The 15737-nt window shown below is 35.1% G+C and overlaps 2 protein-coding genes and 1 pseudogene across 2 annotated transcripts; 1 reads left to right on the top strand and 2 right to left on the bottom strand.

Moving 5' to 3' along the window:
- The first annotated feature begins 1838 nt into the window (after positions 1–1838).
- Positions 1839–3209, top strand: LOC145578153 (uncharacterized). Its single transcript, XM_081635529.1, has 2 exons — positions 1839–2556; positions 2806–3209. Exons 1-2 carry the CDS (start codon positions 1839–1841, stop codon positions 3207–3209), a joined length of 1122 nt encoding a protein of 373 aa, XP_081491655.1.
- Positions 3210–6707: 3498 nt separating this feature from the next.
- LOC145578152 (phospholipase A1-IIgamma pseudogene) lies at positions 6708–9262 on the bottom strand (annotated as a pseudogene).
- A 3514-nt stretch (positions 9263–12776) lies between these two features.
- Positions 12777–15275, bottom strand: LOC145579329 (phospholipase A1-IIgamma-like). Its single transcript, XM_081636571.1, has 2 exons — positions 14636–15275; positions 12777–13637 (listed from the first exon to the last, which is right to left on the bottom strand). The coding sequence occupies exons 1-2, from the start codon at positions 15233–15235 to the stop codon at positions 13002–13004; spliced, it is 1236 nt and encodes a 411-aa protein (XP_081492697.1). The 5' UTR covers positions 15236–15275; the 3' UTR covers positions 12777–13001.
- Positions 15276–15737: the final 462 nt, after the last annotated feature.

Raw genomic sequence — 15737 nt, 5'->3', positions numbered from 1 at the left:
ATACTATGACAAAATCGCTCTTTTTGAAATCGAGATAAAAGTTGGGAATCCGATAAGGGTTGATTATGCAACCGATCACCTAACTAGAGCTAGATACGCAAGGGTGTGCATTGATATTGATCTCTCCACCCCTCTTGTTGATTCTATTTGGATTAGCAATGGATGGCAACAAATTGAGTATGAAAATATTCATTTTTTATGTTTTCATTGTGGTAAGATTGGTCATCCAAAGGAATCTTGCCCGTTGTTGCAAGCAACGAAGTCTAAAGGTAAACAACCATTACAAGATGATCCTTCTTCAAGTTCTATTGTTAAGCCCAACCCAAGCATAGCCCAATCTGATTTGGATCCCACTAGCCCAAAAGTCAACAATATGCCACTATCTCAAGATGTCATGCCACATGACAACTATGGCCCATGGATGATTGTTTCAAACAAGCGCACCCACCCAAATAAATTACAAAAGAAAAATCCCAACAGCTATAATCCAAAATCAATTGCTACAAAAAATAAAATAACCCCTTCCAATTCCTCCACTAAGAAAATGGTGGAAAAAAATAATATTATTTCCAAAGATAACTTCTGGCACCCTCTAAACCAAATAGAAGATGAAAAGAATGAATCTTCTTTGCCCAATAGACTCCCCTCTGAAATTTCGATTCTTGATAAAACCCAGAACCCTTGCGTGCAAAATTTTTTAAATGATAACCCAGCCACCACCAATACCCAATCAGACATGGTGACTGAGCAGACAACCCCTCCATTGGCCACCACTACTACAACGCTTCAAATCCCCGGCTTATATATCTCCACAGAAATAAATATGCTTGAATTACACTCTAACACTGATAATACAACTTCTGAAAATTACCATGGAAAGAAACAACCGGAAAATCCCAACACCTCCACGGCGATCTCGCCGGATTCAGCGACGGCAACCACCCATCAGGCCGCCGATGCCGTCGCACCCGACTACTCCAACTTCGACATCACCCATCCCATCCAACCCTCAAGCCAACAACCTAATTCAGCATCCTCCATCCACAACTCTTTCTCTTGCTCAACCAAATCAGCCACCGACTGTTCCTTCCCCTCCTCCGACCCTCTTGGGTCGTCCGATCTCAGCAACAAACTTTCGACTTCCATTTACCCTTTACCGACAGAAAATAACTACTTCCCGCCCCCAATTGGTCACTGTACCTCCACCATCAGCGGCCGCGAGTCCATCTCACAGCCATTCTCCGACAGCTCAACACCATTTGAGGCCCCTCCTGACCCTGGACAAAGTGCAGTCTCGTTTTCAGTCACCCCAGTCTCAATTTCGCCCATCCAATCCCTTGCTTTGGCCCTCCCTGGAGTCGCCAATTACTCCGACGAAGCTATCCCTGATGCACGAGACTCTCCTCCAATTGAATTCCATCACCGAATCAATTCCGTCACCGAATCAATTCCAGAAACACCCATCTCACCATTGGCTTCGAGACCAAGCTCGATGGCCGAACTACCCACCTCACTCTCTAGCACCAACACCGACAACTCTTCCCATTCGACTGTTAGCTATAGACCACAGCGAGATAAACGCAGAAAATCCAGAAAACCTTATGACTCCATACATGAGTCAAAAGAGTGTAGTGGGCCTACGAGTAGAGGTCAACTTTTGGGAGACGACCTTAACAACAAGGGAGGTCCACCTAATGATGGAACCTATGGCTTTGGAAGATACAATCAGGCTGAAGCAGAGATTGGAATGGAAGGATTGGGAGAAGGAGTTGCCCTTCATCCACCCAACTGAGTTGAAATCTGCGTCTTATCCTTTTCCCGAATTTCCCAATTTAAATATGAAAATTATTGTTTGGAATGTTCGTGGAGCCACCCGAGACGACTTTATCCCGCATGCTTTGGATATTTTAGCCACTCATAAGCCTAGTATCTTTATCATTCTTGAAGCCAAAAGCAATGGCATTCGTGCAAGAGGCGTTGCCAATCACTTAGGGTTTGATGGGCTTCAATTCATTGACCCTAATGGTACTAGAGGTGGGATATGGCTCATGTATAAATCCAATGTGGATCTCATCCTTTATGATGATGATAAAAAAAATTATTTCAATGCCCTTTTTAAATTCAATCCCAACAACAAAGAAGTTTTGCTTACTGGGGTTCATGCTCCTTCAACGGTGGCGGATCGACATCGTCTTTGGAGAGAATTCAGGGACAACTTGCCTCCTGATGATACTCCCTGGATGATGGTAGGTGATCTAAACGAAGTTATGTCTCAATCTGATAAGATGGGAGGTAGAGATTTTCGACAATCTCAGTGTAGGGATTTGAAAATGTTTGCTGATGCTGCTTGTTTTGTTGACCTGGGTTACAATGGTAACCCCTATACTTGGCATAATGCAAGGGAAGGAGCTGCTAACATTCGCGAGAGACTTGATAGGGCTTTGGCGAACCCAAGCTGGCTCAATACTTTCCCAAACACTCAGGTAACCCACCTTCTCCGTACCTTTTCTGATCATAACCCTTTGTTAGTTTCTTTATTTAATTTGCATATTCCTGGTAATTATCCTTTTCGCTGCAAAATGGCTTGGATTGATCATGTTGATTTTAAGGACTACTTTGTCAATAATTGGAATGCTGGAAATAGAGACTTTCTTGCAGGAAGATCAAACTTCCTTAACTCTATTAAACAATAGAATGAAAATGTTTTTGGGAACATAATTAAACAAAAAAGACGTTTAATAGCTAGAATAAACGGAATTCAATTAAGCCTCTCTAAACATTTTTCTAATTTCTTGTTTCAACTAGAAAAAGATCTTATTCGTGATTTAGATTATATTTATCATACTGAAAAAATTTTGTGGGCTCAAAAGGCTGGTCTTGATTGGTGTAGATATGGTGACTGTAATACTAAATACTTCCACCTTCTTGCTAAAATTAAAAAATCCAGAGGTCGTATTCTTTGCTTACAAGATAATAATAACAATTGGGTGGATGATCAGATTGCTCTAAAAGAATTAGCAAGAACCTATTTTATGAATATTTTCACCTCTAATGCCTCTCTTGACCAGAATTTGGCTACTATATTTTCCTACCCTAAAACTATAGATGAGGCTTCTCTTAGTTCTCTAGCTCCTATCCCTTCTACTGAAGAGATCTTCTATAACTTGCAGTCTATGAATGGTACTAATTCCCCAGGTCCAGATGGCTAACAAGCTATTTTTTTTCAGAAAAATTGGCCTGACCTAGCTCACCCTATCTCCTACTTTGTGAAACAATACTTCTCACAAGGATCCATTCCTAATGAAATTAACAACTCCTACCTTTGTCTTATCCCTAAAAAGGATAAACCCCAAACTATGAATGACTTTCGTCCTATAGGCCTTTGTAACACTATTTATAAGCTAATCACTAAATGTATTTCTAGTAAAATAAAACCTTTTTTAGATAGTTTGATTAGCCCCTTCCAATCGAGTTTTATCCCTAATAGAACCATTGATGAAAACATAATTATTATCAAAGAGGTTGCTCATAAGTTTAACAAATCTACCAAAAAGGCTAATATTATGGCTTTCAAAATTGATCTCGCTAAAGCTTTTGATAGTATTGAATGGACTTTCATAAAAGATACTCTAAGAGATATTAACTTGCCTGAAAATCTTATCAACCTTATTTTAAGTTGCATTTGCTCTCCCAATATCTCGGTCCTATGTAATAGACAAATTACGGAAAGTTTCAAACCTACTAGAGGAATTAGACAAGGTGACCCATTATCCCCTTATATTTTTGTTCTATGCCTTGATCGCCTATCCTCTATGATTCAAGATAAAGTTCACTCTAAGTGTTGGAAACCTTTGAAAATGGCTAAAGACATTAACATCTCTCATCTCTTTTATGCCGACGATGTCTTTCTTTTTGGGAAAGCCTCTTTAGATAATATTCAATGTATGATGGAGGTCCTCGATAATTTTAGGAAAATCTCAGGTCTCACAATTAATATCCAAAAATCTTCTATTATCTTTCCCAGAAAGATGGATAACAACATTAGAAAACCTATTTATGAGTTTTGTAATGTCTCCAACTCTTCCAATTTTGGAAAGTATTTGGGCATAACTATCAGTCCTAATAAACTTAAAAACGGTGACTATCATGAACTTTTAGACAAGACTAACTCTAGAATTAAAAGTTGGCAAAGTAAACTAATGAACATGGCTGGTCGTTGCACCCTTATTAAATCTGTTTTAAACTCTTATCCTTTATATTCCATGCAAACCAACCTTCTGCCTATTTCTGTCATTGATAATCTTCAAGCTAGCATTAAAAAATTCTTGTGGAATAGAGTAGATAAGACTAGGTACATACCTAGAACTAATTGGAGTGTAGTTTGTGACCCCATTAATGCTGGCGGTTTAGGTATTAGAAACTTAAGGAGATGGAACCTCTGCTTCATGGCTAAGTTAGGCTGGAAATTATTGACTCAACCACATAAACTTTGGGTGCAAATTCTAAAAGCAAAATACCTAAAATACTCTAACTTGATGGATTGTATTCCCTCCCCTAATTCCTCCACCATTTGGAAAGATATTCTCAAAGGGAGAGAAATCCTAAAGAAAGGTATTGCTATCATCATAGGCAATGGAATGGACAGTTCCCTATGGTATCATAAATGGATCGGTGATAAAGCCATTTATCTCGATGATAGTATTAGGATTCCGGATCGTAAAGGTCATTGGAGAGTGTCTAATATTATCCGTAATAGGAAGTGGTATTTAAATGATGTTGCCCATATTATCCCTCCCTCAACTCTCCTTCAAATAAAAGCAACTCCCCTTCCTCTTTTCCATGATGCTCAGGATAGGATTAATTGGTCTCTAAGCAATTCTGGATCTTTCTCTATCAAATCTGCCTACCACTCTATCTCCCCTCCCCCTAACCTTCCTGCTTCCTTTTCTTCTCAGTTTTCTTGAAAAAAATTCTGGAAAATTAATGTGCCGTATAAATACAAAATGCTTGGCTGGAACATTATTCGTGGGATTCTTCCTGTTGGTTTATCCCTCTCTAAGAAAATCCCTAATTTTGACCCAATTTGTGTAAGATGCACTCACCCTACGGAAGATAATCTGCATATCTTCAGAGACTGTCCGAATAGCTCAGCCTTTTGGTCCATAATTTTTGAAAAAATGCCACAACATGATTTTAGTCTTCACTTGTTTTACTCCCATGGTTTTGAACAATGGATTCACTTTAATTTTAAACAACCAAAAGATTGGAAAGTTATTTTTTTGACAGCTCTCTGGCATCTTTGGAATATTAGAAATAAAGCTATTTTTGATAATAGCTTCCCCTCCGTTTATTCTAGCTATAACAGATTTTTTGTGGACCTACAAATTATTATGAAAATGTCACAGGTTGAGGCAACTTCTTCAAGCTCCAACCCTTCTCCAAGAACTTCGGCTCCTCCCCCAGTTGGCTTCTACAAAATCAACACGGATGGATCATGGATTGACATCAATAATGCTGGTGCTGGTGGAGTCATTCGATGCCACAAAGGAAAATGGCAAATTGGTTTCTCTATGCGCCTTAACACTGTTGGGGCAGCTTCTGCTGAGTTACTTGCCATCAGGGAAGGGCTTTCTACTGCCTGGGAAAGACAGATCAGATTTGTTCAGTTGGAGATTGATGCCAAGGCTCTAAAGTATATGCTAGAAAACCCGACAAGATACATGGATGATAAGCTAACTGCTATTATTGGTGACATTTCCAAGCTTCTTGCAAAAGAATGGGTGGTTAACATCTTACATGTCAAACGCACCGGAAACAAAATTTCCCACGGCCTTGCAAATTTGGGAAGACGCTTACCGGAGGATAGTGATACTGTCTATCACTTCTTCTCTCCCTCTTCTCTCACTGAAGTGTACATGAAGGAGCTGACTACCTCCATGGACATGCTCAATGTCGGCTGATCCTGATGTTTTTTCTTCCAAGCCTTCTGACTACTCTATTTATATTAACTCTGCTGTAGTTTTATTTTTTTCAGCTTTCTTTTTATTGTTGCGGAGCCTTTACAGGGCACTTAACCCCCAAGTCTGCAATTTTGCCTTTTTAAAGCTTCTTGGGGTTTTATTTTGGTACTATCATCTCTTTCAGATTTGCTGGCCCTCTATGACCAGCTAGTAATATATTGACTTTCCTTTCTTTGTTAAAAAAAAAGTGGAAAGGGAAAGGAAACTAAGTCAATCATGTGAGATCGATATTAGAAAAAGTAATTGGAGAAGCGAACAAGGGAAAATAATAGCACAATTTTTTTTGAAGGAATCCGCTTAATATAATGGTGGAGGTTAAGAAATGCTTAAATGAAAAAAAATAAATAGAAGGTAAGGCTAATTTAGTCACGCATGATGGAAAATCATATAAGTTTAAATAATGTTTAAACAATTATATTAAATAATAAAGATTCCACTTTTTTCCATGGAACCTTAGTTTATTAGTGTCATTTATGCTAATATGTGCACCAATTACATAGTTTGTGCTGTAGACCACACCCTTAAAAGGTTGTGCTGCTAAACGACACCTTTATCATTATAGTTGGTGTTATTGTGGCCAATTTTTCCAAAAAGTAAAAATTTGACTACACACACAAAATATACATATAGGTAATTTTGCAAATAAAAAGAAACGTAGGTAGAATCATAAAAAACGAAACATAATTCTCAATCATCATCCTCCATTTCATGATCCATTAGCAACCAAGAACCATCATTTTGTTGAACCATACTTTTATATTTCAACACCCACCAATTAACAGGAACAAGGTACTCATCTTTCAAACAATCAAAGAACTTGTTCAATAGTGCGACGTCACGTTCCACAACCAACTTAAACCCTTCTTCACTACTCGCTTGAGTACCCGCCACACCGTGCAAGTAAACCTCAAGGTTATGTGAAACCGAAAGAAGCCCCGGGTTTTTCAAATAGGCCGATTGAGTTGTGTCGATCGTTAACTCCTCGCCGACATCAACATAATCGATTAAGGGATAGTTAGGGACAAAATCTTGTGCATTACGTACACGCAAGATTCTAAGGTCGTCGTATTTTAACAATGTTTTCTTAAAGTTTGCATCTCCAACACGAGGGCTGGCGAATACTATGGCTGTTACTTTGCAAGGTTTGGAATTTGAGGAGTTTTTACGTTGGTTGATTTTGTTTGCGACGATGTCAGCTGCGTTCAATGTTGCAATAGCCGCGCCTAGACTGTGGCCGGTTACTGTTATGCTGATCTCTTCGTCCTTGTATTGCTCTACCAATTTTGTAAGCTCTGTTAGAACCTGGCATGATTAAGGAACAATTGATCAGGTTTAGTAAATTTTAGGTTATTAAAGTTAAATAATGTTACCCTGTATTAGACCACATATATACTATATGATCAAAATGATAAAAAAAAAAAAAGTAATAAACTTAAAAACAACTTTGTCATATTGACTCTATGTCTTTTCTCTTCAGCTTTATTTCAGTTCAGTTCAGCTTTAATCAGTTCAGTTTAGTTCAGTTCAGCTCCTAATTTCCTTCTCTCATAAACAATTCATTTCAGCTCTATTCAATTCAGTTCAGTTCAGCTCCAATCAGTTTAATTCAGTTCAACTCAATTCAATAAGTCAGAACAGGTTCGTGACTTTATCTCCTTAAACTAATTTTAATTATATTCGTATATAAAAATTATATGATCAGTTAAAATTTTATTAAATTCATCTTAATATTTTAATAATATTAACTTTTCAGGGATTGAAGTACCATTAGTAGATAAAGTCTTATACTACAATAGTACTTGTATGTTTAGCACCCGTACATCCTTCAATCCTCCATGTTGTCCATTATGTTAGCATATGGGACTATTGATTAATTAAATTAAGCATGCAGTGCATTAAAGTGATGAAGTCAAGGCCTATTGCTTTATTAAAATAAGCAGTGCATTAAACTGATGAAGTCAAGGCCAAGTCGTGTCCCGCATACTCCAACGAACCTTAAGTATATATGCAATTTAGTACAAAGTTTTGATACTAAGTCTTAATTATTATTCTATCTATGACAGCTCTTTCTTTAATTTAATTTTATATTTAGTACGAGATATCTACATGGATATATATGCGTTGCATGACCATAATTATATTAATATTTTGTTACGACTTATAAATTCTTCAAATATATAATATTTCTAATGCAAATATTCTAATTAAATTCAATACAAAAGAAGTAATTTATATGAAAAATAATGGTTTGCTTGTATAATATAGGTAAGATTGAGGAAGTTAGAAATTCTTGGGAAGTTTGAGTTCTCATAGATCATGGAATAGCCACTTCTCCCTTAATAAGCCATAATGACCATTTGTTTTTGTTATCTAAATTACTTAACTAACCTTTAAATTCCTAGAAAGTGCAAAAAGTGTTAGCCAAACAAATCAAACCTAGTTATTTCCTAGGAAAACAAAGGAACTAATTACATTTGCTTTAAACTGAAAATTCCTTGGTAATAATTCTTATGTGAATCAACAGAGCACTCAAAAGTAGAACTAACCTGGTCTCTAGCACTTGTCTTTTCAAAGGCCGATGATAAATTCTCGGTGGTATAGATGGAGTGCCATCCTTGATGCACCTCGGGCCCACCATCATCACCTTCATGCCCTAACATACCAGATGCTGAAACTTGCAAAAATTGAAAATCATTTAGCCACTCTAAGAATTGTACACTCCCTCTCCATGCCACTACAATCTCCCTTCTTCCCAACAACTCCACAGACTCATCATCAGCCACCGCTATGTACCCCATAAAATTCGTATCCTTGCTCCATGGCTCAATAGATGAGAATGGCTTAAACAAGAAGGCATCAGGCATTTCTATCCCCGAAGTTCCATAAAAGAACTTTGTTACACGGTACTTGTAAGGATGACCTAATTCAAGACCTAACTTGGCGAAGAAGTTATTCTTGTTAAAACGACTAGCACCCGCATATTTAGAGTACTTATCTCGAATAAAAGTGTCATAGGTTGCCTGAGCCATCTCTCCATAGTAGATGATAGATCTTCGGAGTTCATTGTCAAGTGGCTCGAGTAGGCCTTCCCAATGATTTTGTCCCATCAAAAGTTCCCATCTATCGGCTATGTAACCATCATCGGAGCTCGAGTGGTGGCTGGTGCTATTAGGTCTCCATTTAGGAGGTGTAGGGACTTTGGAAAATTTTTTGCGGAAAAAACGTTTGACAAAGGAAAACATGATCGCGTCGATAAGGCTTATCTAGCTTAGGCTTTTTCTTGGAATAGAAAGGCAAGGATGTGACATGCTCTCTTTAAACTATATATAGATCAGTGATGCTAAATTGCTAATCTACACATTATTATTACATAAGGTATACGGCATTGCCAGCATGATCTTCCATATTTTTGTATTAAATCAACAAGCTAAGCTGTCAGTATATACTTGAAAGATATCGATTTATGCTAAGATTATGGTGGACCAAAACTTTTACTGATTCAAGGTTTACTTGATTCAAATAGAGTAATAATGTCCAAAATTATACTTTATTTGTTTGCATAACATAAAACTGTATGACTTGGTAGCTCTTTGGACATGCATGCACTTGCAAGTAGTTTAGGGGGTAAATAGCTCTTTAGACACTTTAAACAATAACTAGGTAATTATTTGATTAATAACTTGCAATCAACACTAATTGAGTTAGGCTTGTAATTATGAACTTATTATCGACTTAAACTTATTTGAATTTACAATTCATGAAGCTTATTAGCTTAATTAATTATTTCTTAATAATGTTAAAGAACAAAGCCAATGCTTAATTGACAAATAATGACGTAATTAATGTTCCTTAATTAGTAAATTAACATTTTTTTTAATAAATCTTAACTGAAAAAATTTGAAAACAAGCTAGGTCTTTAGACAAATGTAGGAACATGATTATCAAGAATGTACCAAAGCAAATATCAGAAAACGAAAAAGGCGAATTAGATAGTATAAATATAAAGTTGTCAAAGTATTCGACTAGACTCTTTCTATGGAAACTCTACTAGACTTTAGACCATTATACTTCGTATACAGATTGAAGGTTTGACCTCCACCAATATGCTCATTATCTGAACATATCAAAACATACAATTGGACCTTATTGACTTTAAATTAAATTGTCTTTACTTGTAGATATCAAAACCAAAAATAAAAAATAAAAAATGACCTCATTTTAAAAGTGTCTTTTTGTTACCGAGCTCGACTCTTATCTTATCAAGCTAGATGCATTTTAACAACATATAAATTTAAGTGCAAACTAGAGGTTAACAAAATCAGCTTATGCCACAAGCATTTAGAATCGAACATGCCTACAATCAAGCATTAAGAATCAATCGAATTAAAATGAAACTTTAAACCACAGTTTTAAGTGTCATGTGATACTCTTATACTTCCTCCATTCTAATAATATTGCAACAATTAGACTTTTGCACTATTCAATACTCTTGTTTTGACCACACAATATGATAATTTATACGTTAAGTAAAATATAGTCATATGAGGTCTTGTTAGATTCGTCTCATAAAACCCTTTTACAATATCAACTTTTTAAACGAGTTATTTTTTCTCTTATATAATTATAGATATTTAACATAGAAAATGTAGTTTGATATGCGTAATTTCATCCTTGTTGCAATATAATTGGAACGGAGGAAGTATAAGTTATCTCCTTGAAGGCTTTGAAGCAATGTCTTCAAAAGCGTTGAACTAGTATAAACTAAGATATAAACCAATAGTAACCAAATTAGATACGAGACATCTTTTAAAAATGTAGTGCCTTAAATCACATATAACACTCATAATTATTATTAGAAACAAACTTTAAATAGAAGTAGTGTATAACATAAAATTGTGGCATAAGTAGTTACTTAGATTCCAGGTTAGTTGCTGAGCTTATTGCTTCAACCGACCAAAAAAAGCACTCAACAAACCTTATATATCCAGATCGAATTTTAGTAAATCTGTACTACTACGCTAAGTTATTAATTAGCTAACGTTGTTTTCATCATACAAATATAAATGGATCAAATAAGCTGGGATTGTCGTGGACCTTAAAGCAAGTCAGATCAGTGCGCGCTTCAAATCTGATGATATGTTGGCTAATTTTGTCACGCAAATTTATTTAGGGTCAATATATATGCCATTAAAAAATTTTAAGGAAGGTTGTTGTCATTTAATTTATGCTACCCAAACAATAACAATCAGATCTATTTTCGATTTTTCACCTTAATGACGAGTAATTATTGCGTGGTTCTAAATCAATGTATGCCCTCCTTGTGTAGAAACGCGTTTCGTAATAATCGCAACAGTTTAACTTTTGCATTATTTTTATGCTTATTTTGACTATGCTTTTTACCATTATATATAAAAATATGTTGTCATGTAAAATATTTTTAGATTAGTGTTTGCGTATATTTTCATTATATTACTCCCCAAAGCTTTGCGATGTATTCTCAAGACATTCAACAATTTTAAAATTTGAATTTCATCAAATGATGTATTGACAATGACCAAAAAAGTAGAAGATAGACAAAGACACTCATACCTCAAATTGGAGGGCCTTATACTTCTTAACAATATACTTCCTCCGTTCTATTAGTATTGTAACAAGGATGAAATTACGCATCCCAAAGCACATTTTATATGCTAAATATCTATAATTGTGTAAGAGTAAAAGTTATAAAAAGTTGATATTATGAAAGTATTTTATGAGACGAATCCAACAAGATCTCACATGACTATATTTTGCTTAACGTATGAATCATATTATATGGTCAAAAAAGAGTGATGAATAGTGCAAAAAGTCCATTATTACAATATTAATAGAACAGAGGAAATATCATTAAGTGTCGGATGCTAAATGCAAAAGTAACTTTATTTTTGGTCGGTCAACTAAGTTCTACAAGGTTGAGTTCAAGGTTCGTACAACTTACTTGTGTTTCTGTTCTCCACTAAATAATAACTTCCATAGTAGTTCAACTTTGCTATTATTTCAACAGTATTTCATTTTAAGCCAATTATAATGGATTGATGTTGAATGTATACGGGAAAATACGGTCTCATATTCTAGCATTGGAAACCTTCCTGATTATGAAACAGTTGTTTTTATACTTCTAATTAATTTCTTCTTCAATTCCAAATCATATAAATATTTCTATTCGTCACTTAAACAGTTAAATATATAAATCTTAAAAATGAATAAATCTTATGTTAAAAAGTCCGATATGATGGAAAGACGTGTAGCACCCCCAACCCCTAATTGTTCAAGGTCGAGTAGTCAACCATCATCAATTGTGCATCTAGCTATGAGGACAATACAATTACCATTGTCCTCATAGACCAACACAATTTCTTTTCATACATATTTTCCTCACTTGTGCGCAACATGATAAACTTAATTTCTAGGAGATCTTCCATCCCCTGAAGGTTAATTAATGTTATTAGAACATGTAAATACGAAGAATTAAACCGGTGATATAAACATTTTCCTATTTAATACTTCGTGGATTATTCTAGTATGTCCCATTTTCCGCAAATTAAACCTTCTTGATCAGCTGTACAGAGTATATTAATTTTAGAAGATCGAGTACATTTCTATTGTAGAAAAAAGTGTACATATTATATAAAATACATTATACAAGTATATCAATCATTAATTAAAAAATGTACAAATACACAAAGAAATGTACAAATACGAACTTAAATTTAAAGAAACCATGATAAAAAATTGTAAAGCCAAAGGCCGGATAATCCAAACCACAGAAATCGAAACCAAACATCCAAAAGGGAATAAAACGCTAAAAAACATAAACTTAATGTCTACGAGGTCTGGTCTAGAAAGGTTCAAATATACTCCTTCTGACCCATAACTACAAATTACTCAAATTTTTGGATTGTATGGAAATTAAAGATATTTTTTTGAAATAAAAAGAGGTTATTATATAAAAAGGTCAAAGTCAATATAATCATCTTCATCATCCATTTCATGATCCATCAATAACCAAGAACCATTAGGCTGTTGAACCATTCCTTTATTCTTCAAAATCCACCAAGCAACCGGTATAAGATACTCATCCTTCAAATTATCCATCGACTTATTTACAAGTGCAATATCTCGATCAACTACCAACTTAAACGCTGCCTTACTACCTTGTGTTCCAGCAACTCCGTGCAAATATGCCTCCATATTATGCCAATTTGTGAACGTACCGGGGGTCTTCAAGTACGGAGACTTAGTCGTGTCGATCACCAATTCTTGGCCAACGTCGGAATACCCTAGTAAAGGGTAGTTTGGTACGATGTCAAAGGTGTTACGTACCCTTAAGAGCTTAAGTTTATCATATTTTGAGAAAATCTTTTTGAAATCGGAGTCTCCTACTCTAGGGCTCGCGAACATTATGGCTGTTACTAAGTATGATTTTGTTGGGAAATCTTTGGGTTTGTTTAGGTGGTTAACAACTATATCAACCGCGTTTAGTGTAGCTAGGGCTGCACCTAAACTATGACCGGTTATGGTTATGCTGATCTCTTCATCTTTGTATTGTTCCACTAAATTTTGGAGTTCCTGAAGAACCTGCAAATCAAATAAGGAAAATGAAATTTTAAATAAACTTTCTAAGAAAATTAGTATGTATGATTACGTATAGATATGATTTATTACTTTGAAAAAAAGTTTATTGTTGTCTCGAGTGTTGAAATATTGATATTATATGGTGCGACCGCATGCATACAAAATACAACATTTGATTTGAGTCTTGATGGATTTTTTTTTTTTTAATTTTTTTTTTCATCAATATAACGTACAAGTAAAACATAAAATAATCATATTGAGAAAAAAAATAAATAAAAAAATTGCAATTATTACTTATTTGGATATATCTGTGGTCCATCGCTTTCATTCTCCACCTAAATATTACAAGTCTTATCTATAGATAGAAAATATGTTTATATTAAGCGTATATTATGCTTGTAATGATATCTTATTTTGTGTACTTTAATTATGTAAAAGTAAAATCGCACACAAACGAAAAATACTTCTACTAGATTATACTATAGGTATATACAGTTAATTAGAGTTTCATGTACACCTTGTACATTTTTTGTTAATGAGAATTCTGGGACTCAAAGAAAATTACACAATTGTACACTATCATAGTCTCATCCTTATTACCTACTCCTTCCGTCCCTTTATTTTGCCCCATTGTTATTTTTTGGGTCAAACTTTGTAAACTTTGACTGTAAATTACTGTTAATTTACAAGAGATAATATAGTTATGAATGATCTTATTACATATTTTATTAATATCAAATTTTTATAAATTTTACGTGTATGAAAATGAAAATATATGCGTTTTAAGATGCGTTTTGGAGACCGTGAAAAGCCAAATGGGGCAATGAAATAGGGAGAGAGGGAGTATATAACATGTCATTTCGGTAACATATACCAGTACTTCGTATATGTTTACAACACATATATACATCTTAAAAGAAAAGCAAAGTCTTCAAAAAAAAAATTTACAAAACAACAAATAGTAAAGGATGAAATAAAGAATTAAGCAATTATAATCTTACTTGGGATCTTGCACTAGTCTTGTTAAATGGCGATTTAGGATCTTCCGAGGTATAAACCGAGTACCATCCTTCATGCACCTTAGGGTCATCACTCCCATCACCCTTTCCAAGTATACTCGAAGCCGAAACTTGAAGAAATTGCAAGTCATTAACCCACTCTAACGATTGAATCGTCCCTCTCCAAGCAATAACAATGTCCCTCCTCCCTAACATCGCCACCGACTCGTCCTCCGCCACGGCAACATACCCTATAAAATTAGACTCCTTACTCCAAGCCTCCCTCGAAAGTGACTTAAACAAAAATGCATCAGGCAAAGCTATACCCGAAGTTGCGTACAAGAACTTAGTAACGCGGTACTTGTAAGGCCGTCCGTTTGCTAGCCCTACTTTTGAGAAGAAGTTCTTCTTAGAGAAACGACTACTACCGGCATATTTCGATATTTTCGTGCTATCGAAGGTGTCGTAGCATGCTTGAGCCTTCTCTCCATAGTGGATGATGTTTCGACGGAGATCGATATCGAGGGGGTCTAAGAGGCCTTCCCAATTGTTTTGGCCGCTAAGCTTCTCCCATTTCTTGTGATGGTGAAGAGAGTTCATCATTTTTAGCCTATTGTTTGTTGCTTAGCTTCGGTGACTTAAAAAGGTAGGGTACAAAGTACAAATGCAAATGTATTATTATTAGTTTGTATATATATATAGTGTCACATTGAGGTTGACATTGTGAGTTTCATATTTATTTTGTTATTTTATCAACAAAATTGCAGTCTAAGTTACATAATGATTTGATAGAGGATTGAGCTTCAAGACTTTTGTTTATTCAATGCTATTTATAGCTTAAGTTACATTATGGTAGTTTAGAGTATGATTAGTGCTATCCATTTTTAGTAGTAGCTTACCTTATATATCATGCTATTTTATATTAATCTAACCACTTAATTACTTTTATTTATGTCATAAGACTTGTTATCTAGGGAACTCATGCACTATTCTAGTGCATAATTTTCAATTACTCCCTTTCAATAGTTTTTATTTGCTTTCAGTAACACTCATATTATTCACAATTTAGGAAAAGCTACTAAATCATCATCAATATATAAGATTG

The sequence above is a fragment of the Chenopodium album genome, chromosome 14 (assembly GCF_948465745.1).
Source record: "Chenopodium album chromosome 14, dcCheAlbu1.1, whole genome shotgun sequence".
Lineage (NCBI taxonomy): Eukaryota > Viridiplantae > Streptophyta > Magnoliopsida > Caryophyllales > Amaranthaceae > Chenopodium > Chenopodium album.
Note: the sequence above shows the minus strand (reverse complement) of the source record. Positions and strands in the feature narration are given on the sequence as shown.